Below are 23,815 nucleotides of genomic sequence, written 5' to 3' on the forward strand. Positions count from 1 at the left end.
GAGGAGGGGAGATGGAGGAAGGGAGGGTGGGTGAAGAACAAAGTTATTGAGCGAGTAATGGTTAGATGGAGGGAGGGAAGGGGGAGAGAGAGAGAGAGAGAGAGAGAGCAGGCGAGCGCCAGGCGTACCTGGTGTCAGAGAGTGGTACTGAACAGAGTACAATGGCCCTGACGAGGGTCACAGATTCTGGGTTCCTTTGTTCAAAAACGTTTTGCCTGACTGTACCTTGCTGAAAATAGATTCTCTCACCAAGGCTGGGCATGCTGTTGGTCACCACCGTCTTGTCAATCTGTCCACGGCCATACAGCCCTGTTAACTTTAACCTCACTCATAATGGCCTACTTGGGCAGCTGCTGTGAGCTGTACTGGTCTCTCTCACAGTGTGTCGGTCGGCCTCGCTTTCTCAGTGTGTGTCCGTCGGTCTCTCTCGCAGAGTGTGTCAGTCGGTCTCTCTCTCACAGTGTTTGTTGTCGGTCGCTCTCACAGTGTGTTGGCTGGTCTCTCTCAAGAGTGTGTCGGCCGGTCTCTCTCGTAGTGTGTTGGACGGTCTTTCCCTCTCTGTGCTGGTCTCTCAGGTGAAGCCAGCAGGGCCAGGTTTAACTTGGCACCAGCGTCACTGTTTGGCTGGTGGCATTGTGCCAGGTTTGGGGTTGCTTAATCTGCCAAAGGGCACGCGGGTTCAAGAGGTTCTCGGAAATCAAACCACGAGAAAAGGTTTGTGATTAAAAACCTGGGAAAATGAGCCAGTCTGTTACAAAGTCGGAGTTGGGAGACTTGTAAATGTTTAACGATAAAATCAGGGAATGTTTGATTGACTTTTTACACACATCTGGGACGGGTCGAGCAGGAAGGCTACATGAGGAGAGATTGCGCTGCGATTGTGGTGCCCACTTAAGACGGAGCGTGTTGTTTTAACTTTTAACGAGCACAATAGAGTCTGTCGCTGCTATAACGAGCGTACTGTTGTTAGCGAGCAGCGCTCAAACAACAGCTTTTAACCAGTCCCTAGCTCCCCGATAACAAGTCCAAAAGTTGTTTTTTTAGTTTGGTATAGCAGAAAATGTGGAGATTTTATTATTGTTGTTCAACTGTCACGGTTTCTTAATTATCTATTAAACTTAGTTTTTCTGGTCGTTTGTTTGTATCGAGAGTGACTCCCTGTTTTCCCGCCAAAAAGAAACCGACCTGCTAGCTTTTTTTGAAAAACAGTCAATAACCGTTTTTTAAGGTACAAACTGCTGAGTAGCATTAAAAAAGGTTCTTAAAAATTGATGGATACAGTTAGCTGCGGCGAACTCTGAACCAACGTCGACGTTTTTCACTCAGTCCATGAATCTATGATATACTGAGCGATTATATTTAGTGATTTCCCTCCCCCCCTGCGCGGCGACCAGGTAACGGATGGCGTGCTAAACCCTGCTCTGGCCTCTGGGCCCCGGTCGCTCTTAAAGAGAGGTAAGGAGGGGGGGAGAAGAGAGGAGAGTGGGGATGGAAGGAGTATGAGGAGTGAAGGAGAGGTGGGGCACAGGATGAGACCAGGGGAGAGGAGGGAAGGAGGGTAAGAGAGGGGAGGTAAGAAGTGGAAAGGAGAGCAAGGAGAGGAGGTAGGGAGAGTGCTGTCGGGGCCACAAAGCCCTCTCTCTCCGGAGGCCCCTGGTCCAGTTCCCAGGCTGTCTTGGCCCCACCTCAGCGCCGCGTACCTTTTCACCACCGGCCGCCCCACATGAATCATATTTTGACTAGCTTCGCTGTGGCTCTGGCTGCGGTATTTATAGTAGCCTGGCAGGCTTTGTTGCTAGGAGACGGGGCGTCGTTACGAAGGAGACGAAGAAGGAAGAAAGATGAAAAAGGGGACCTGATCAGAACAGACACACGACGAAACGCCTTTGAGAAAGGAGGCGCAGGAGGAGGAGAAAAGGGTCAGCAAGGTGGGAGGAGAGGGAGAGAGGGGGAGAAAACTGAATGACAAACGAATGAACGCGGCGTGAGTCAGCAAGGACATCTGTGTGTGGCAAACTCCCTCGATCGCCCTCCCTCCCTCCCTCCCTCCCTCCGACTCTCCCTCCGACCCTCCCTCCCTCCCTGCACTCCTGTTCTCTGCGTGAACAGTTGCTATTCCTGTGTGCCGCTTTGTGCGTGGCCATGTTCCGTGCGCACTCACACACCCACGCATGAACCCACTTACCTCCCCCCACTAACCTGGACGCCCGGTGAGTGTTTGCGCGTGATCGGCCCGCCTGCTCTGATGTAATCTACCCTGCACGCGCATGTGTGTGTGTGTGTGTGTGTGCCTGCACGTGTGCGTCAGACAGCCCTCTTGTGTTACAAGTGTGCGCCAGTGCAAATAACAGTTTAACCACCCACCTCTCCTCGTCCTCCACCTCCCCACTCCGTCTCTCCTTTCCTCCCCGGCTCTCCTCTCGCCCTCCTTCTATCTGCTCTCCTTCTCTCCCTCCTCCTCATTTCACTTCCTATCCCTCTGTTTCTTCTCCTCCTCCACCTCCTCTATCTCCTCTCTTTTCTTCTACCCCCTTCTCCTCCTCCTCCACTTCCCTACCTCTCCTCCTCCTCCTCCTCCTCCTCCTCCGCCTCCTCAGTGTGGGGTTGTTGTGGTGACAGTGGTCCTACTGTGTTTTCTATGATTCAGACCCCAGCAGTCATGACGCTGAGAACCCCCCCCTCCTCACACTCCTACGACACACACTCATGTTCTGAAGAGGTTATTTCATAATTCTTTCTGTTTGATTCATATTTTTGAATGGATTTTTGATAAAAACAAATAGGAGTGTTTGTGTAGGACAGTAACCCGCATCACATGTATAATGCACAACATACACACTTACCTTCATGGCGGAACATGAGGAGCACACACAAAAACAGACGCACACACAGCCACCCACCAACCCATACACATGTAGCACATGCGCACACACATAGAAATAGGGGGGCGCACACAGGACGCACGCACGCACACACACACATGTAGCACACACGAAACACAGAGACCTGTACACATGTAGCAAACACACACACATGTAGGACATGCAAGAGAGATCAACACACATGAAGTACACACACAAACACGCACATGTAGCACACACGAAACACAGAGACCTGTACACATGTAGCAAACACACACACATGTAGGACATGCAAGAGAGACCAACACACATGAAGTACACACACAAACACGCACATGTAGCGCACACACAGCGATCCGCGGACCCTCGCACACTTCAAATGATCCCACTTGCCCGGGGGCAGCATGTTGTTTCCTCCAAAGCGACCCACGGCGCTCACATAAACACACACACAGCGTCTCCCGCGCACAACATCCGGCATCCCCGGAAGCTGCAGAACCCGACGTAGAACCACACGGGCCGGATGGGTACGGCCGGTGAGCACGTCCGCTCAGCAACGTGTGAGACGGGGACTTCTGAGGCGCCGGTCTCGTACCGCCGGCCACAGAGTCACAGCAGCGCCGAGTTGAGGCCAGGACGGCCGTCATCACGTCTGCCCACCGGCAACCTGACCCCCCTCACCGCCCCCACCGGGGGGTGGGGGCGGTGTACTTTGCTGCCTTGATAACAGAGCTGACTCTGTCCCCCAAACCCACGCCCACGCCTCACGTGAACCCTGCAGCCGCCCGCGGAGCACGGCTGCAGGGTTCACGGCTGCTAGCGATGTCGGCCGGGCCGGTGTTGTCATGGTGACGGGGTCACGGCGTGCGGCTCGGTTTCGGTGTGGGAAACCGGGGTGGCGACCTGACCTGTGTGCAGGCAGACGTTCCTACGTCAGCGAGGCGAGAAACACCCCAGGAGTTAGAACTGAAACCGTGTTCTGAATCTCAGCATGTAGTCGGCCGTTTTTGTCACTTTCGTCTGTACTTTCCACAAAGGTACACAGATGAAAACTCAGTTGATTCTGTCTGTATGTTGCACCCACACTGATCACTTGCGCTTTCTCCTTGTGTCTCTGCCCCTCTGCTTCTGTCTCCCTCGCTCTTTCTCTCTCTCTTCATCTCGGTCTGTCAGTGTCTGTCTCTCTGTCTCTGTCTCTCTCTCTTTCTTTCTCCGTCTTTGTATCTCTCTCTGTCACTCTCCATCTCTCTCTCTCCCTCTGTCTCTCGTTCTCTCTCTCTCTTTCTGTCTGTCTCTCTGTCTCTCTCTTTCTTTCTCTCTCTCTCTCTCTCTGTCTCTCGTTCTCTCTCTTTCTGTGTCTCTCTCTGTGTGACTGTGTTGTAGTGTGTCCATATGCTTCCCACACATAGCATTCACAGGCTTGTAGCCAACACACATCTGGTCTTAATGAGGTGTGTGTGTGTGTGTGTGTGTGTGTGTGTGTGTGTGTGTGTGTGTGTGTGTGTGTGTGTGTGTGTGTGTGTGTGTGTGTGTGTGTGTGTGTGTGTGTGTGTGTGTGTGTGTGTGTGTTTGTGTGTCTATGCACGCTGCCTTGGCCTTGTGTTAAAATGGTGTTGAGTCTTTTATTGCAACCCACGGAATTACACAAAGTCATGTGTAGTTGTGTGAAAGTGGGAACGTGTGTGTGTCTTTATATGTTTGTATATCTGTCTGTGTGTGTGTGTGTGTGTGTGTGAAAGTGGGAACGTGTGTCTGTCTTTATATGTTTGTATATCTGTCTGTGTGTGTGTGTGTGTGTGTGTGTGTGTGTGAGAGAGAGAGAGAGAGTCTCTCTCTCTATATACATATTTGCCTGTGTGTGTGTCTCTGTATATGTGTGTGTCTCTATGTGTGTGTGTGTGGTGAAGTGTGGTTCCTGGCGGTGGTTCAGCCTAGCGCGTATTGAGTCTGCGTGCCTCTCAAGGCTGGCCGTAATCGGTGGTGCGTGAGGGGCTGATAGGGGGGCTTTGATACTGATAGCAGTCCGGGCCCTGATAGCGCTGACAGCACGGCAGACCTTCACACTCTGCCAGCATGTCTTGATGTGTCTGGAGCCACTATCTCTGTGGAGGAGCATCCCTGACACAGGCTGCCACCAACGGCGCTTTATACATGCGCTTTGGTTGCCCTCTCTGGTCTCCTTGTCTCCTCCTCTCTCTCTGTCTTTTTCCTTCTCTGGTCTCCTTGTCTCCTCCTTTCTGCCTCTCTTGCCCTCTCTTGTCACCTTGCCTCCTTCTCTCTCCCTCTCTCGTCTCCTCCTCTCGCTCTGTCTTTTGCTCCCTCTCGTCTCTCCCTCTATTGTCTCCTCCTCTTGCCCTCTCTTGTCACCTTTTCTCCTTCTCTCTCCCTCTCTCGTCTCCTCCTCTCCTCCTCTCGCTCTGTCTTTTGCTCCCTCTCGTCTCCTCCTCTCTCCCTCTCGCCCTCTCTCTGTCTTTTGCACTCTCTCTCATCTCCTTGCCTCCCCCTCTCCGTCTTCCCTGTGTCTTTCGCTCTTATCCTCCATGTCACGAAGCAGCCATCACTGAGTGTGGTGGTATCACTATGGTTCACCTGCTGTCGAGCGCATCTCGCTGCTCTTTTCTCGGTTCCCACTGTGCGGAAGTTCTCACCGTGGCGGTGAAAGTACCTAACGCAAGCAGGAAGTGAAACTAAAGCCAAGCATCCCACCTCAAGGGAGTCAGACCACAGAAACCCATACCTTCCCACCCTTTGTTTGCATGTTACGTGCCTTCATTTTACCTCTTCCCATTCAGAAGTACGGCTGAAAGATTAATCAAATTCAAATCGGAATCGCGATGTAATAGAACGTGATATGCATTCGCAGAGGCCACAAGGGGAAAAAAAAGAATCTATTCTTTTCAATTTTTATTCTTTGGGGTTTTGTTACCGTAACTGACTGGAGATCAGTTAGATTTATATTTATTTTTCTTCTACCATTCAATAGTTAAATAAAGATGTTATAATATCCATTCATCTCAACACATCGGCCTGGCCTAAAGGAAAGAGCAGTTTTTATGTTGACTGCTTTCAATGTTGTGTTGGTCATACTAAAGAATGATTTATTGCTTTCTTAATGACTAATACAGAACATAAGGAACTTAGTAAATTAAAATAAAACCCATATTGATTCGCGATCGCAAAATTGGTCAAAATAATCGCAATTCGGTTATTTTCCCAAATCGTCCGTCCCTATTCAGAAGTGTCTGCGTTCCTCCTCAGAACCTCTTCGCTCTGGGTTTTGGGGGAGGTTTTACCTGAGTCCCTTAGAGGGGTACGTGGCGGATGTAAGGGGGATGGGGGTGTTCCGTGATGCTGCTCCTATGAAACCAACAGTCACGAAGGGTGATACGACTAAAACGGACGTGACTGAGATCATAACTTGGGTGTTACATGGGCGGCATGAGGCTCAGGAGGCAGAGAGGGTGGACTTGTAACCAGAAGGTTGCTAGTAGGGCTGGGTAAAAGAAATCGATTTCATTTACATTTTGCAATATCGATTCGTAGGGCATGAGATCAAAGTATTATTATTTATTCATTTATTTTTAGTTTTGTTACCGTTATTATTTTTTTTGCACTTTAATAAACAATGCCTTAATGCAATTTGCAGTGATGGAATGTTGTAGTTCAAGAACACTTTCACTTGCAATTCCTTTCTAATTTCAAAATTGCACTTTTGAGACTTGACAGTTTTTGTTTACAGCTCAGGTTTAAACTGTCCAATTTACAAGTTTGCTCTTAAAACCTGTTGTTTAAGATGAAGGGAAAAAATAAAGTACGTTTGTATCATTAAACACAGTTGAGCCATTTTCATCATTTAAGAGCAGATTGAACCGAATCGTGATTAATCGATTCAGAACCTTATGAATCGAAATCGAATCGATTTAAAAGATTGGCCAGCGATACCCAGCCCTTGTGGCTAGTTTGACCCCCTGTAGCCCCCCCAACCTGACTGCTCCTGACGAGCTGGCTCTCACGCTGCGTGGCTGACTCCGCCGTTGGGGTGTGAATGTGGAAATGAATGGATGAATGTCGGGTAACATTGAACAGCACTTCGAGTGGCCGCTGGTTAGAAAAGCGCTGTGTCAATGCAGTGTACTAACGTGACCGACCCGTGGACTCTCCCCCCCCCCCCCCCCCCCCCCCCCCTCTCTCTCTCCATGTTACCCAGGGTTCGCCTTCCCGGAGTGGGCCTACAAGCCCGAGTCCAGCCCGGGCTCCAGACAGATCCAGCTGTGGCACTTCATCCTGGAGCTGCTCCGGAAGGAGGAGTACCACGAGGTGATCGCCTGGCAGGGCGACTACGGCGAGTTCGTCATCAAGGACCCGGACGAGGTGGCCCGCCTGTGGGGCGCGCGCAAGTGCAAACCCCAGATGAACTACGACAAGCTGAGCCGCGCACTGAGGTGAGGACGGGGGGGAGGAGGGGAGAAAGAAGAAGAGATGGTGGGGGGGAGGAGGGAGGGAGGGAGAGATGGAGGAGGAGGAGGAGGAGGGAAGAAAAGGAGTTGGTGGGGGGGAGGTGGAGAGGAGGAGGGAGGGAGAGGAGGAGGAGGAGGAGGAGGAGGGAAGAAAAGAAGAAGAAAAGGAGTTGGTGGGGGAGAGGAGGAGGAGGGAGGGAGAGAAGGAGGAGGAGGAGGAGGAAGGGAGGGAGGGAGGGAAGGAGAGGAGGGGGAGAGGAGAGAGGGAGAGGGGATATTTTGTGTTGGTGATGAGTTTCATTGTTGTGTGTGTTGGAGATGAGAATTTGTTTACAGTTTATGTTGTGTGTGTTGGCGATGACGTCTCATTTACATTTAGGGCATTTAGCAGACGCTTTTATCCAAAGCGACTTACAATAAGTGCATTTGTTACAATAAGTACATTTGTCATAAGAAGTGAAACAATACATCGCTGTCGGTACAGTGAAGACGTTCATAGAACCAAGTGCAAGTATTACAATCACTAGGCTAACCCATTCCCCGTGTAAAGCAGCGATAGCAGCTACTGTAGATGCTACACAATTAAGTACCTTGAATAAGTGCAATGTACAAGTGCCAGGACGTACAACATTCAATGGTGGCTGTGCATTGGTTTCTATGCAGAGTCGAGATGAACTCTGAACAGGTGAGTTTTGAGTCTTTTGCGGAAGCTGGTGAGCGACTCTGCGGTCCTGACATCGGTAGGGAGCTCGTTCCACCTCTGAGGTCCCAAAACAGAGAAAAGTTGTGACTTTGCTGATCGACCTTTGCTTGCTCTTAGCGATGGCGGTACCAGACGTCCAGCTGAGGTAGTTGAGCGGAGGGATCGAGCTGGGGTGTGTGGCTTTACTAATGCTTGGAGGTAGGCAGGGGCAGTTCCATCGACCGCCTTGTATGCCAGTACCATCATCTTGAATCTGATGCGAGCTATTACAGGGAGCCAGTGGAGGTCTCGGAAGAGGGGGGTTACATGTGAGAACTTTGGTAGGTTGAACACGAGGCGCGCTGCCGCATTCTGTATGCGCTGCAAGGGTTTAATCGCAGAGGCAGGGAGTCCAGCCAGGAGCGAGTTGCAGTAGTCGTGGCGGGAGATGACCAGTGATTGGACTAGAAGCTGAGCTGCTTCCCTTGTGAGGAAGGGCCGGATCCTGCGGATGTTGTAAAGTGCAAATCTGCAGGACCGGGCCACCGCAGTGATGTTTGCGGTGCAGCACAACTGATTGTCCAACACTACACCAAGGTTTTTGGCAGTTGGAGAAGGAGATACAGTGATGTTCTCAACAGTGACCAGTAAGTCCATGTGTGGGCAATCTTTCCCTGGTATTAGGAGGAGCTCAGTCTTGTTGAGGTTAAGCCTCAGGTGATGGGCAGTTGTCCAGGTGCTGACTTCTGCCAGACATTCAGATATGCGTGTTGCAATCAGGGCTTTGTCAGATGAGGGAAAGGAGAGAAATAGCTGAGTGTCGTCAGCATAGCAGTGATAGGAAAAGCCGTGGGATGTAATTACAGAGCCCAGAGATCTGGTGTAGAGGGAGAACAGAAGAGGCCCCAGCACCGAGCCTTGAGGGACACCTGTATCAAGCGTGCAAGATTTGGACAAGGAGCCATTCCATGTTACCTGATAAGTGCGATTCATCAGGTAGGACGTGAACCAGGAAAGGGCAGATTCAGCTATGCCAAGCTCGGCGAGAGTGGCGAGGAGGATCTGGTGGTTCAGTGTCAAATGCTGCAGACAAGTCAAGGAGAATGAGAACCGATGAGAGGGACGAGGCTCTGGCCGCCCGGAGGGACTCAGTCACCGCGAGGAGAGCCGTCTCAGTGGAGTGTGCTTTTTTGAAGCCTGACTGGTGAGGGTCAAGCAGGTTGCTAGATGAGAGATAGGAGGACAGTTGGTTAGCGACGGCACGTTCCAATGTTTTAGAGAGGAATGAAAGAAGAGATACCGGTCTGTAATTCTGGATGTCAGCGGTATCAAGCGTTGGTTTTTTGAGGAGAGGCTTTATTCTGGCAGTCTTGAAAGACGTTGGAACAATGCCAGAAGTGAGGGAGGAGTTAATAAGTGCGGTTAGAAATGTCAGGATGTCGTTTGACATAGCCTGGAGGAGGGAGGAAGGGATAGTGTCAAGGGGTCAGGTGGTGGCATGGTTAGATGTTATAATTCTGTTGACCTCGTCTGAGGTGAGAGGGATGAATTGGGTAAAGACAGAGGTGGGGGTCGGGGGAGGGAGGATGGTGGCAGTGATAAAAGAGGAGCTAATGTCCTTTTCTTTCTGGGTAAAGTAGGTAACAAAGTCATCAGCAGTGAGGCAGGAAGGAGGAGGAGGAGGGGAGGGAGGGTTGAGGAGGGAAGAGAACAAGGAAAACAGTTTCCTGGGGTTTGAGGCGGAGGAGTTAATTTTGGTCCGGTAGAAGGCAGATTTGGCTGTTGACACAGTGGAGGTGAAACCTGAGAGAAGAAGGAGATAGTGAGATAGATCATTAGGACAGTCTGATTTCTTCCATTTCCTCTCAGCTGCCCTTAACTCTGCTCTATGGGTCCGCAGAGATTCAGACAGCCAAGGAGGGGGGGGTGAAGATCGTGCCGGTCTGGAGTGGAAGGGAAAGAGGGAGTCCAAAGAGGAGGAGAGGGAGGATAGCAGGATGTCAGAGGAATCCTCTGTGGATAGTTGAGAGAATTGTTCAATAGAAGGTAGTGAAGACAGAACAGTTGAGGCAAACGTAGAGGGAGAGAGAGTTTTGAGGTTGCGGCGGGTGGTGACAATGTGGGGACTAGAAAGGAGGGGGGGAGAGGACTTTAAGGGGAGAGAAAAAGCAACAAAATGATGGTCAGCCACGGGGAGTGGGGTAACAGAGAGAGCAGAGGTGCCACAGGACCTTGTGAATATCAGGTCAAGCTGGTTCCCTGCCCTGTGTGTGGGAGGAGAAGGGGATAGTGTTAAGTCAAAGGTGGCAAAAAAGTTGGTTAATTCAGGTGAGTGCAACTTCTCTGGCAGGATGTTAAAGTCGCCAAGTATAACGAGTGGTGTGCCATTTTCAGGAAAGCAGCTGAGAAGGGCATCCATTTCGTCATAGAAGTCACGAAGGGGACCAGGGGGACGGTAGATTACCACAATGAAGAGATTAATAGGAAGGGTGACCGTGACAGCGTGGAGTTCAAATGCAGATCTGGCCAAGTGTTCTAGTGGAAGGACCTGATAGGTCCACAACGGAGAGATGAGGAGTCCGGTCCCTCCTCCTCGCTCCGAAGGCCTAGGGGTGTGTGAGCGAGTAAACAGTGGAAAGGGCAGCAGGAGTGGCAGAGTTCTCTGGAGTGATCCAAGTCTGTGTCAGGGCCAGGAAATGGAGGGTATTGAGGGACGCGTAGGCCGAAATAGAGTCTGCCTTTTTGACCGCTGACTGGCAATTCCAGAGTCCTCCCATCACTTCAAGGTCAGTGATGGCGAGGGTGGGTAAATGGCATAGATTGGATGGGTTGCGACGCCGAGCAGAGGATCTATTGCGGCGTCGTCTATGAGTAGAGATTCTAACGATAATTGAATTACGACACATAGCTACTATACCGTGGCCTCTAAGGTCTTCCTCGAGGGACTCCCACAGAGAGACTCCCTTGGTCTTTGTTTCCCGGGTCTTGACTCCCACAGAGAGACTCCCTTGGTCTTTGTTTCCCGGGTCTTGACTCCCACAGAGAGACTCCCTTGGTCTTTGTTTCCCGGGTCTTCGTTTGCTGGGTCCTGACGCTAAAGCAGACGCTGCTAACACTTAGCCTTTAAATGCACATGGTAGCTCAGGCAGCCTTAGCTCCGCCCAGTCAATCAAGCCTATTGTTCACACCTTGTGACCGAAACTACATTCAACGACCTTACTATCAACAACAACACAGCAAAAACCAACACTGCAGGTACTAGGGTTAAGGTTAGTACAACCAATTGAAATGCCAAACACTATAATTCTTAGTTTCAACACTCACCCCAGCTAGATATGAGACGACCTTCTTAAAGACAAAATGTAATGTGTCTCGTTGGTTGTTGATATGTGTTTGTTTGTGTGTTGGTTGATGTTTTTGTTGTTCTTGATGTATTGGTGATGAGGTGTCAGCTGTTGGTGTGTTGGTTGTCGTACGCACGCACCCACTACCACACAAACGCACGCACACACAAACGCGCGCACACACCCCCTACTAGCACACACACAACACGTGGAGCGCTGAGAACAGTCCTCATTTAGATCTCAAGCTGTCAACAGGAACACACACACGCATGTTCGGAGCTTACGGTTCCCGCGGCGACCCGACTTGTTCCACCACCTAGACCCACACACACGCACAGAAATACACGCAGATCTCCTCCTCACCAGCTGCCTTTTGTTTGTGTTTGTGTTGGTGTTGTGCGTTGGACTTGGGTCTGTCGACGTGACTCACGGTGTGCGATTTGAGTCTGGTCCGAATACGACGGCACTGCACAGCGGGATACAAAGTCCTGGGGCCCTCTAGGTTAATGACTCAGCCTGAAGCCTTTCATCACACGCTCCACAGGGACTCGGAGTGGCTTGATGTGTGGATAAGGAGCAGGTCAGGGCTGGGCTTAACTGTCTAACCCCTACCTGCTCCTTAATGACCCCATGATGGGCAGGGCATTAAGGAGCAGGTAGGGGTTAGACAGTACAGAGACAGGTCATTAAGGAGCAGGTAGGGGTTAGACAGAACAGAGACAGGTCATTAAGGAGCAGGTAGGGGTTAGACAGTACAGAGACAGGTCATTAAGGAGCAGGTTCAGGGTTAGACAGAACAGAGACAGGTCATTAAGGAGCAGGTAGGGGTTAGACAGTGCAGAGACAGGTCATTAAGGAGCAGGTAGGGGTTAGACAGAACAGAGACAGGTCATTAAGGAGCAGGTAGGGGTTAGCCAGTACAGAGACAGGTCATTAAGGAGCAGGTAGGGGTTAGCCAGTACAGAGACAGGTCATTAAGGAGCAGGTAGGGGTTAGACAGTACAGAGACAGGTCATTAAGGAGCAGGTAGGGGTTAGACAGGTCATTAAGGAGCAGGTAGGGGTTAGACAGGTCGTTAAGGAGCAGGTAGGGGTTAGACAGGTCGTTAAGGAGCAGGTAGGGGTTAGACAGTACAGAGTAAAGGATAGCGGGTCGCGGTACTGGCCTGCGCGCCTGTATAGTTGTCACAGCGACATGCAGGAGGAGGCTAGCTGATCAACAACAGCACAGGTACATCTGAGCCTCTCCACACCTGGAGGGCATCGCGTGTGACGTGATGCGGGCCCCTTAGTGGGGGGCCCTCATGTCTGCGCCACGGTCTCTCTGCGGCGTCTTTATTGGAACGCGGCCGCTAATGAACCGGCTGCTCTCCATTAACTCAGAGTCTGATTGATCCCGCTCGCTTTGATGTGAAGGGGTTGATCTCAACGTGTGTGTGTGTGTGTGTGTGTGTGTGTGTGTGTGTGTTGTTTTAAACTTGTGTGTGCTTGTGTTGTTTTAACCGTGTGTTTTTTTTTTATGCTTGCCTCCGTGTGTGTGGGTGCTTGTGTTTCAACGTGTGTGTTCTTTGTTTTTAATGCGTGCCTGCATTCGGTGTGTGTGTGTGTGTGTGTGTTTAACGTGTGTGTGTGTGTGTGTGTGCCTTTTGTTGGACTTGATTTGAAGTGAGGAGAAAGCAGAGACCCCCCCCCCCTCTTCATTAGCATGCTAACATTAGCCGCGTGTTAGCACATCAGCGCTAGGCCTAGGCTTCCTTTGTGTTTGGGGTCGACCCAGTTTGTTTTGAGGTGTGTGTGTGTTGTATCTCCACTGAGGTCCTGCTGAGCCCCTCGTGTCACGTGACCCAGTTCTCCGTCAGCGTTGGAGTCACATGCGGGACACATGCTCAAGGCCCTTTGTGTGTTGCGTTGTGTGGGTGTGCGCTTGTTCCGGGCCTGAGTGTGCGTGCCGGCCTCTAGTCCCGGGTTGTGAGTGGATTGCTTCTCCCGCTCGTTGAGTTGAAGTGTTGCCGCTCGAGCACCTGTTGGCACGACGACCGGCGCCCAATCACGGCCAAGCACTCAGCGCGGCCCGTGTGCCACACGCGCTGGGTTAACGTGCGACTTTGTTGGACGTGAAGTACCTGGTCACTGGCGGAGAGTTAGATGGAGGAATAATGACTGCAACCACTCTTAAAGACCTTCTGGGGTTATAGCAGTAGGACTGAAACATCATCCTCATCCCACTTATGGCATCTGATTGAGCGATGTAAGGACTTATGGATGGGTGGAACACCTGACTCCAGAAAGTATGTGTCACTGTGTGTGTAACTGTCTCTCCCTCTTTGGGTCTCTGGCTCTCCCTCCATTTGTATCGCTCTCTCTCTCTCTCTCGGTCTCTTTCTCTCTGTGTTTACCTGTCGCTCTCTCTCGGTGTATTACTGTCTCTCCCTCTGTGTGCCTGTGATGGTCTCTCCCTTTGTGTCTGACGGTCTCTCCCTGTCTCTCTCCAGGTATTACTACAACAAGAGGATCCTCCATAAGACCAAGGGGAAACGCTTCACCTACAAGTTCAACTTCAACAAGCTGGTGCTGGTCAACTACCCCTTCATCGACATGGGCTCTGGTCAGTACACACAAACACACATCTCAGAACACACAGACACACACACGTGTCAGTAAACACGCACACACACCGTGCACACATGTCAGTTCACACAGTCGCACACATTTTGAAGCATATAGCACACACACACACACACACTTCACACACATGTCAGTTCACACAGTCGCACACATCTTAAAGCACATGGCTCACACACATGTCAGTACACATCACACACATACACATACGCGTCACACACATGTCGGTACACAACGATAACCCCACACACTTGGCGTACACATTCATGGACACATTCATTCGTGGATCTGTTCAGTCACAGATCCACTCAAACTCTCTTATGACACACATGGTGTGTGTCAATATGAATGCCGAGCATTTTGTTAACACACTCCAGACACACATGTGTGTAGACCCCCCCCCCCCCCCCCCCCCCCCAGACACACACACACACCCCCGGGCGCTGTGGGGGCGTAAACAGAGTGGTGACTCTTGACGGGCGTCCAGCACCCGGCTCTTATTATGGGATGTCTGATGTGGTCTGCACCACACACACACATGCATTAATATTGAAGACACACATGCACACACACACATGGTTTGCATGAATATGGTTTCTATACACACACAGAAAGAACAACAAAGCTTTGAGACTAATTCTGAAAGCCATCGTGGTCTCACACACACACACACACACACCGACACACACACACCGACACACACACACACACACACACACACACACACACACACACACACACACACACACGGTAGTGGAAACTGTGGAGCAACCCATCCTGTGTTTGTGATGGCAGTAAGTGAGACTTTTCCAATATTTAAGGGGTTGGCTGGCCCCGCGCGGGGCAGGCTGTCAGCGAGCCAGGCCCTCAATCATACTGCTGCACACGCACTATTTCATCTGTGTACAACTTGTCCTCCAGTGCTTTGGGTTAACTTTAGCTTTTTCCCTTTTCCGTCCCTGCTAAACGGCGTTTTTTTTTGTTGTTTTTTTACGTGTGCGTCGTGCCGCCCGATCAGACTACACTGAACACTCCCCTGCTGATGTAGTGTTCGTACAGTAGCAGGTCGTGCGGTGCTCTGGCCAGGCTGACGTGTACCTTGTACTAACGCTGTCGAGTGCCGCTCGTGGTATCATTGAGCTCATGATGAGGTCACACTACTGAAACAAACGAATGGCTGAACGCGTTCACGTGTAAGGCGGTAGCAGACGCTTGTATCCAAAAGCGACTCACAATAGTTACATTCGTCAGGAGAAAGAGACACAACGATATGTCGCTGTCGGCACAGTGAGGGTGTTCATAGAACCAAGTGCCGAGCACTAACAATCACCAGGTTAACCCATTCCCCGTACACAACAGAGAAAGCAAGTAGTTAGTAGTGGTAGTGATTTGCGCAATCTCCCACTCCTGACACGCGCACACACACTCTGTGTGTGTGTGTGTGTGTGTGTGCGCGTGTGTGTCCCTCAGAGCTCTTATACTAGTAATTAGTACTAACTAGTTGTAGTTCATAGCAGTATCTTGTCTCAGTGTGCTCCAGACGAGATGGGAGGGATGGGGTGGGCGGCGGTGTCTCGGTGCTACTAGTTGTCATCCGTAGTATTTCATCCGAGTCAGCCTCTTAATACTCTCTCTCCCCCCCAGGACGCGTGCCCCAGAGCGCCCCGCCCATCACCAGCGGCGGCTCCCACTTCCGCTTCCCGCCCTCCACGCCGTCGGAGGTGCTCTCCCCCAGCGAGGACCTCCGCAGCCCGGGGGTGTTCAGCGGCGTGGCGCGCCGCATGGCGCGGGGCTCCGTCAGCGACTGCAGCGACGGCACCTCCACCAACTCGGAGCTGGAGGAGGCCGCGGGGGTGGGCGCCCCCGGCGACGACCGGGGCCTGGGCGGCCCCGACCGCTCCTTCAGGGGCCTCCTGCCGCCGCGCATGACCCACGAGTCCCTGTTCCGCATGTACGGCGCCGGGGCCCACCTGGCCCGGCCCACCCCCCGGGTCCACTCGGAGCAGCTGTCCCCCTTCCCCGTGTCCCCGCTGCCCGGCCCCGGGGGCCACCTGGGGCCCGCCCTGTCCCCGGGGCTGTCCATGACGCCGGGCTCCCACCTGCCCTACACCCCGTCCCCCTCCATGTCCTCCCCCATGCTGGGCTCCCACTTCTCCTTCAACGCGGAGGACATGAAACGCTACCTGCAGGCCCACGCCCAGTCGGTGTACAACTACCACCTGAGCCCCCGCGCCTTCCTGCACTACCCCAACATCCTGATCCCCCAGCCGCACCGCCCCGCTCCTCCGCCGCCGCCCGCCCACGACAAGCCCCCCGCCCACCACCTGCTGCACGCCCCCCCGCCCATGCACCTCCCCCATTCGCTGGCGGGGTCCCTGGGGGCGGGGCTGGACGACCAGCAGCACCCCCCCCCCTTCAAGTTCAAGCTGCAGCCGCCGCCGCTCGGGCGCAAGCAGCGGGACGGGTGCCCGTCCTCCTCCTCCTCCTCCTCCTCCTCCTCCGCCCACGGCCAATCGGCTGCCTCCGCGGGCTCTGGCATGCACGCTAACCACGCTGCCATGGCGACGCCCAAGATCAAGGTAGGTCCCACGATGACGGAGTGTGTACGACGGGATGTTTGCAGCAGAAGGCTGAACCGCTGCCAGCCCCTTGGGTTCATGAATGTTGCAAATGTGGCGCGTGTTAACCGCATGTTGGCGGCATGTGGCTCAGGGGGTAGGGCGGGTTGGCTGGCCACAGGGAGGTTGCCGGGTCGATCCCCGGAGTGTCGAGGTGTCCCTGAGCAAGGCGCCTCACCCTGACTGCTCCCGACTTTGCCCTGCGTGGCTGACTCCGCCGTCGGTGTGTGATTGTGTGCATGAAGGGGTGAATGTGAGGAAAACAAAACGCAGCATAAACGCAGTCCCGCTTATTTACCCTTGTTGTTCCCTGCCCCCACCGCCAGGTGGAGCCCATCTCCGACAACGAGTCCGAGGAGGTGGAGGTGACCGACATCAGCGAGGAGGACGAGCAGATGAATCACCACGGCGACGACGACGACGACGACTACGGCGACGACGACGAGGGCGACGTGTTCACCCCGACCAGCCGGCCCAAGCTCCTCCCCCACCACCAGCACCACCAGCACCCCCACCACCACCACGCCCTCCACCGCTACATCCCCGGCAACCTGCAGCTCGGCAACGGGACCGCCGGCCGGCCCCCGCCTCTGCTCCATAGCAACAAGCCGCAGCATCAGCACCACCACCACCACCCGGAGGACGAGGACGAGGACGAGGACGTCTTCAAGACCCCGGCCACGCCCCCTCTGAGCGCGGGCCTCCCGCCCCTCCCCCTGCTGAGCCTGAAGAGCGAGCCGGGTCAGGGGTCAGCTCCCATCAGCCCCGGCGGCACACTGTGCATCCCCCTCAAGCTGCGCTTCAAGCGGCGCTGGAGCGAGGACCAGAAAATGGAGGCAGACGGCGAGAGGGAGGAGGCGGAGGACAAGAAGGTGCGGAGCGCCGTGCAGGAGGACGGGGAGGCGGCCAGAGGAGCAGCAGGAGGCGCAGGAGGAGCGGTGGAGGGCCTGGGGGTGGCCCCGCCCACCCAGCGTCGCTCCTCCTCCGAGCTGCAGAGGGCCACCGCCCAGCTGTCCCTGGAGAACTCCGGCTGCTGAGACACGGTCGCACACACACACACACACTCAGGCAGTGCCCCACCGACGCCTTAACGCATGAGAACACACACCTGCGAGACCAGACCCTCATGAGTGTGTGAACCCGTGTGTGTGTGTGTGTGTTTGTGTGTGTGTGGGGGCCTTCAGCACCTCCACACATCCAACATGAACACGGCAGAATGTGTCCCTGCTTCGACCTTCTAACACTAAAGACTGAAACTCTACTCAGCCTCAAACTCACCCAATGGGGCCCCCCATTCTGGGCCCCTGTTCTACCAAGAGCCCCCTTGATGCGGCCCCCAGATGTTTGAACTCACACAACACAAGTCCATGTTTCTCTGCAGGTTCCAGAAGAGGGCTTTGAGTCCAGCCATGTTGACCGGTCAGGGTGATAAGCACCCGGGTCCACCTGTCCTCAACGAGTTTCACCTGTCCTTAACGAGTCCCTCTAATCACCTGCCTGATTTGATGTGGCTGATCGGGGCGGCGTCCGATCCTCCAGCACCGTGATGTCATGAAATATAAATGAATTACATAAAATGGAGGTGGGTTGACTCTAGGCCACACCCACAAATGCCACCACCCGTTGTGGCTCCTCCCCCGACAAGATGGAGGACACTTCAACAACACAATTAAAAATAGTCAATGAAATTGGATCACATGACCAGTCTGGGGTAAGGTTCCAACAAGGCGATCAAAGTGTCTTACTCTGAAAGGAACAAACCAATCACAGCCTTCAAACCTAATGACCGGAACTAGCCAATCACAGCCTTCAAACCTAATGACCGGAACTAGCCAATCACAGCCTTCAAACCTAGTGACCGGAACTAGCCAATCACAGCCTTCGAACAAGGGACTGTATCAAGGCAGCCTCATTCTCCCCCCCCCCCCCCCGTCTGGCAGACGTTAAACCAATCAGAACAGCAGACGGTCAGTCGCTCCCGGGCCAGGTAAGGCCACTGATTGGACACCATGTTAGGCTTCTCCCTCCCCACGGTTCGAGGACGCTGATTGGTAGAGAGCGCCATACGGAACCCTGTAATTATGTACACTTTCTCCTTTTCAACCAATGGGCTTTGGGAGACACTGCGGGGGACCGGCCAATGGGAGGGAAGGAGGGAGTCAGGAGGAGGAGCAGGGGCATTGGATGACTCCTCCTCCTGAAGAGAAAACTGATTATGCATACAAGCAGAAGTGGTGTGTCTGTATGTGCTGCGTGTCTCAGTGTTCTCCAAGGACAGTTGTGCCTCGTGAAGAGGGCGAGGGAGGGAGAGAGAGGGCGAGGGAGGGAGAGAGAGAGAGAGAGAGACAGAGAGAGAGTGAGAGAGAGAGAGAGAGAGAGACTGGCTCTGAGGGCGTTCGGAGATCCGCTGATCGCCCCGTTCTGTCCTCTTTTTGTCTCTATTTTCGGCGCGTTGTGTGCGCGATAATGGTCCGTCTGTTGCCTCGGGCCGCCTCGGGCCCCGTTGTCGTGACGACCGGGCTGCGTGACGACGGATGACCTGCTCGACGACGACAACAACACCGACGACGACAACAAGGACCACAACAGGAATGTCCACGTCGTTACGCCTCCACGAGACGTTTTAAACACGCGCTCTTCTCTACGTTTTATCAGTATAGTGTAAAAAAAGTTGATACAATGCGCCCATTTTAACGAACAAAAAGACGACGAAGAATACTGTGCCTTTTTTAGAGAGCCCCTCCCCCTTTTAGCCAAACGACTCAGAGGACCATCATGCCTTCTGTTTTTATTTAAAAAAAAAGAACTACAAAATAAAAGCACAAAGGACGCATAAATACTATATTTGAATATCTATGGAAACGAAAAAAATGCTATATTTCACTGCCGCCATTTCATACCGATCAGCAAGAATCCTTTCTATCTCTGAGTGCTATATCTATCTATATACACTGTGCACAATTATTAGGCAAGTTGTATTTTTGAGGATTTATTTTATTATTGAACAACTACAGTGTTCTCGGTCAATCCAAAATGTTAATGAACCTAAACCTGAATGTTTAAGAAAGAAAAAGTGAGGATTTGTCTTTCTTAAGAGAATGTGCACAATTAGTAGGCAACTATTAGTGTGCAGAATTATTATGCAACTAAGTGAAAAAACTAACATTTTCCCCTCTCACTTGTTTATTTTCATCTGTTAAAGTGAGAATAATAGAACAACTCGAAATTTACAAATACACCTTTCTGACATATCAAAAAAAAAATCAGTGACCAATATAGCCGCCCTTCTTTTCAATAACTGTCACAAGCCTTCCATTCATGGAGTCTTGTCAGTTTCTTGATCTGTTGACGATCAACTTTTTGTGCAGCAGCAACCACAGCCTCCCAGACACTGTTCAGAGAGGTGGACTGTTTTCCTTCACTGTAAATCTCCCGTTTAAGCAGGGCCCACAGCTTCTCAATAGGGTTAAGGTCAGGTGAGGAAGGGGCCCATGTCATTATTTTTTCATCCTTAAGGCCTTTACAGGCTAGGCATGCATTGGAGTACTTTGATGCATGCATTGTCCTGCATAAAAATCATGGTCTTCTTGAAAGATGCAGACTTTTTCCTGTACCACTGCTTGAAGAAAGTGTCTTCTAAAAGCTGGCAGTAGGTTTGGGAGTTGATTTTGAGGCCATCTTCAACCCGAAAAGGTCCAACTAGCTCATCTTTAATAATACCAGCCCATACCAGTATCCCACCTCCACCTTGCTGGCGTCTGAGTCGAAGTGGAGCGCTGTGTCCGTTACTGATCCAGCCACGGGCCCGTCCATCAAGAGTCACTCATCTCATCAGTCCATAGAACCTTTGAAAAATTTGTCTTCAGAATTGTTTTGGCCCAGTCTTGACGTTTCAACTTGTGTGTTTTGTTCAGTGGTGGTCGGGTTTCAGCCTTCCTTACCTTGGCCATGTCTCTAAGCACTGAACACCTTGTACTTCTGGGCACTCCGGGTAGGTTGCAGTTCTGGAATATGGCAGGACTTGAGGATAATGGGTTCCTGGTAGCTTCACGTTTGATTCTTCTCAAATCTTTGGCAGTTAATTTGCGTCTTTTCTTGCGACCCTGTTGGCTATTTGCAACAAAACGTTTGATGGTTCTGTGGTCACGCCCCAATATCTTAGCAATTTCAAGAGTGCAGCATCCCTCTGAAAGACTTTCTACAACTTTTGACTTTTCAGAGTCCGTTAAATCTCTTTTTTGGCCCATTTTGCCTGAGGAAGAGAAGCTGCCTAATAATTATGCACACCTTGATATAGAGTTCATTACGCAAATACACATCACCTGGTATGCTTAAATACAATAAGCGCTCAAGTTTATACAGCTTGATGTTGGAAAACATGCATGATAATTATGATATGGCCAAAATACTCACTTGCCTAATTATTGTGCACACAGTGTATATATATAGATAGGTGTATAGAGAGAGATGTATCTATTTGACGGGCCATATCCTCAGCGGTGTTCTGCAGCAGGGTATGACAGTAGCTCCTGTATATTTTCATAGTATTGACACAGTAGGGTCCCCCGTCTCCTGGCTGTTTGTTTCCACGTCCCATCGCGCCCAGGTGGGTGGGGCGCCCGGGCAGGAGTTGTTTAAGTCGACCGCCGGTGGAAACACACATGGAACAGCTTTCTCCCCCCTCGGCCGTCGGCCGCGCTGCCGTCTAGCAGCAGCGCGTTGCGCCCCGCCCTGCTGGCCCCGCCTGGCCTGGCCGGGGCGCTCCGTAGGGTAAAACAAACACGGGCGGAAAGGGGCGGGTTGTTGAAATGGACGTCCTGGGGTAGGACGCAGACTCCCGAGAGACACACACACACACACACACACACACACACACACACACACACACACACACACACACACACACACACACACACACACACACACACCTCGTACACAAAGCGTGGCTTCATTGTGGCTGCCAGCGGGGACGGTGACATCACACGTGACATCAGACACCCCTACACACACACTCTCTGGTGTAGACGGCATAACCATAGCTACCGCACACATCCAGACGCATACACACGCTCAGACCAGACGCACACACTCTCAGACGCACACACACCAGACACACACAGCCGCTCTGAAAGGGGGGGGAAATGACATCACAGAAACCACAAAATAGACTGCAAGGGAGGGACTTCCCGGCATCCGAAGTGTGTGTGTGTGTGTGTGTGTGTGTGTGTGTGTGTGTGTGAGTGTGAGACATGTACACAGTGGTTGACTGAAGCCCAGCGAGGTCTCGTGTGTCTGTGATTTAAAGGCAGCCGGCAGCGTTTTGAACCTCGTAGTTTTGTACCGTCACGTCCGATTGTTAAAAGTTACCAGCGATGCTCTCGTTCCTCCGAAGAGAAACCCCGAACTAACGTTAAACACCCAGCGATACACACACTGCCCAAACCATTGCTGCCTTGCCTGTTGCTTAAAGCCAATAAAATCACTTTGCCGTTAAAATATCCTCCCACAAAACTCCCCGTTGACGATTTTTGATCCTTTTCTAGTATTTGTTCCCTCTTCCTTCCGACATGTATTACTGTTACTCTTGTAATTATATTATTAACATAACGTTTTGTTCCTTCTTGCCAAAGGCCCGCCTCTTCCTGAAGCTTCGTATTTTTGTTCTCGGCGTCACGCCTTTTGAGTCCCTGCAGAGGTTAACCGGCTAGTTAGCCTTCTAGTTAGCCTAGCTAGCTATCCATGCTAGCCGCGTGGCTTAACCGCAACCTTTCACAACCAACAACACAAGAAGAGGGGTTTGAGTTATCAACTGCTTTCTATTTGAACGATTCGGTTGTTTTAAGTTCCTTTTATTATTTTATTTTATTTTTTACCTTTTTATGTATATATCTATAACTTTCTTTCCATTTCGGAGGGGTGTATTCTTGTAAGAAGCGTTGATTTATTTTGTTTAACCTTGGTATTTGAGCATGCCCCCCTCCAGGATGAAGAGAGGGGAGGAGGGGCATGGAACAGACATCTGTATTTTGTTTATCTTGTATCTTTTCATCTTCATTTGTAATTAAACAGTAATCAGGGTTCATTAAAAAAAACAGGTTAAAATGGATGGATGTCTTGTCTTTTTTTATTATTATTGATTGTCGCATGTTGGGATTTTTTCGCTTCACGTGACATGAAAATTATTATTATTTTTAAATGATAAGTTTAATTCTGTGTTTTAATGATTGGTTTGTTTGAATCTTTCACACCAAACGTTAGAGAAGTCATTCAGATAAACTAGACTCGATGCAGGATTAGGCTGGCGATTTTATTTCCTCTTGAATCGAATTTTACTCGAACACATCTCCCGCATTGTGGTCATTTTCACATACATTTGGGGAAGAACCTCGAGGAAACCACGTGAAGTCGTAAAGTGACGTAGTGAGTGTCGTCAGAAACATGACGTTTTCTTCCTTAAACTGCTGTATTACACGACTTTTGTAAGTGGTAGTTGGGCTTCATGAAGATGGCACATAATCTGGAATTCAACTTCTCTTACAACTTCAGAATCAGTATTTAACTTTGAGAGGACGTCGTCTCTGGAGAAATGGCCGTGGGCGACGCAGACATGAAAAACGATGCTCTAAAACCGTTTACACTTCAAGGACATCTTCACAGGTGTTGATGGCCATCGTCACCCTGCAGACCTCGAAAATAAACTCCTTCCTTACAACTTGACCGTTTATTTCAGCTTTAAACACCAGAACAGTCCCCTCCTTGCTTCGAGCTCGTGTGATGAGCTGATGAATGGTACTTAAATGGAGATCGGCTTTGAAAGATGAACTGCAAACCAGGCATTCTGCGGGTTATTGTTATGACCGTTGGTCACTCTTTTGGAGGTTAGATCGATGGACGCACAAATAAATTATATTAACGTGACTTTAACTCCTTGGTCAACATCCAGCGGCATAACGCATAATCTGGACCGATCTTTTGGATGCTTGTTTTAAACTTGTTCAAAAGGATATTACAAGTATTTTACATTTTAATAAATAAAGTATTGTTGGCAGTGGTCGGTACTGCAGGGGAGAGACAGGTAGCGCCCCCCAACTAGGACACCACTGATCTCTGCTGGTCTCGGTCGGTACTGCAGTCTAATAGACGCCTAAACAGCGGAATACAGGCCTGCTTGTTCTATCTTTACGGAGTAGAATGTTTGAACATTGTGCTTGTTATAATCAGCAATGTTGATC

At 51.3% G+C, this 23,815-nt stretch overlaps 1 protein-coding gene across 1 annotated transcript in view; it reads left to right on the top strand.

The window, feature by feature from the left end:
* The window catches only part of erf (Ets2 repressor factor), a 36,506-nt gene extending 13,817 nt beyond the window's left edge, over positions 1–22,689 (top strand). Inside the window, exons 2-5 of the mRNA XM_079749225.1 lie at positions 7,069–7,303; positions 13,836–13,948; positions 15,610–16,544; positions 16,910–22,689. Of these exons, the coding sequence (XP_079605351.1) occupies positions 7,069–7,303; positions 13,836–13,948; positions 15,610–16,544; positions 16,910–17,620 (1,994 nt within the window). The 3' untranslated portion in view covers positions 17,621–22,689. The remainder of the gene's footprint in view (positions 1–7,068; positions 7,304–13,835; positions 13,949–15,609; positions 16,545–16,909) is intronic.
* Positions 22,690–23,815: the final 1,126 nt, after the last annotated feature.

This window comes from Pollachius pollachius, assembly GCF_949987615.1.
Source record: "Pollachius pollachius genome assembly, chromosome: 13".
Taxonomy (NCBI): Eukaryota; Metazoa; Chordata; class Actinopteri; order Gadiformes; family Gadidae; genus Pollachius; species Pollachius pollachius.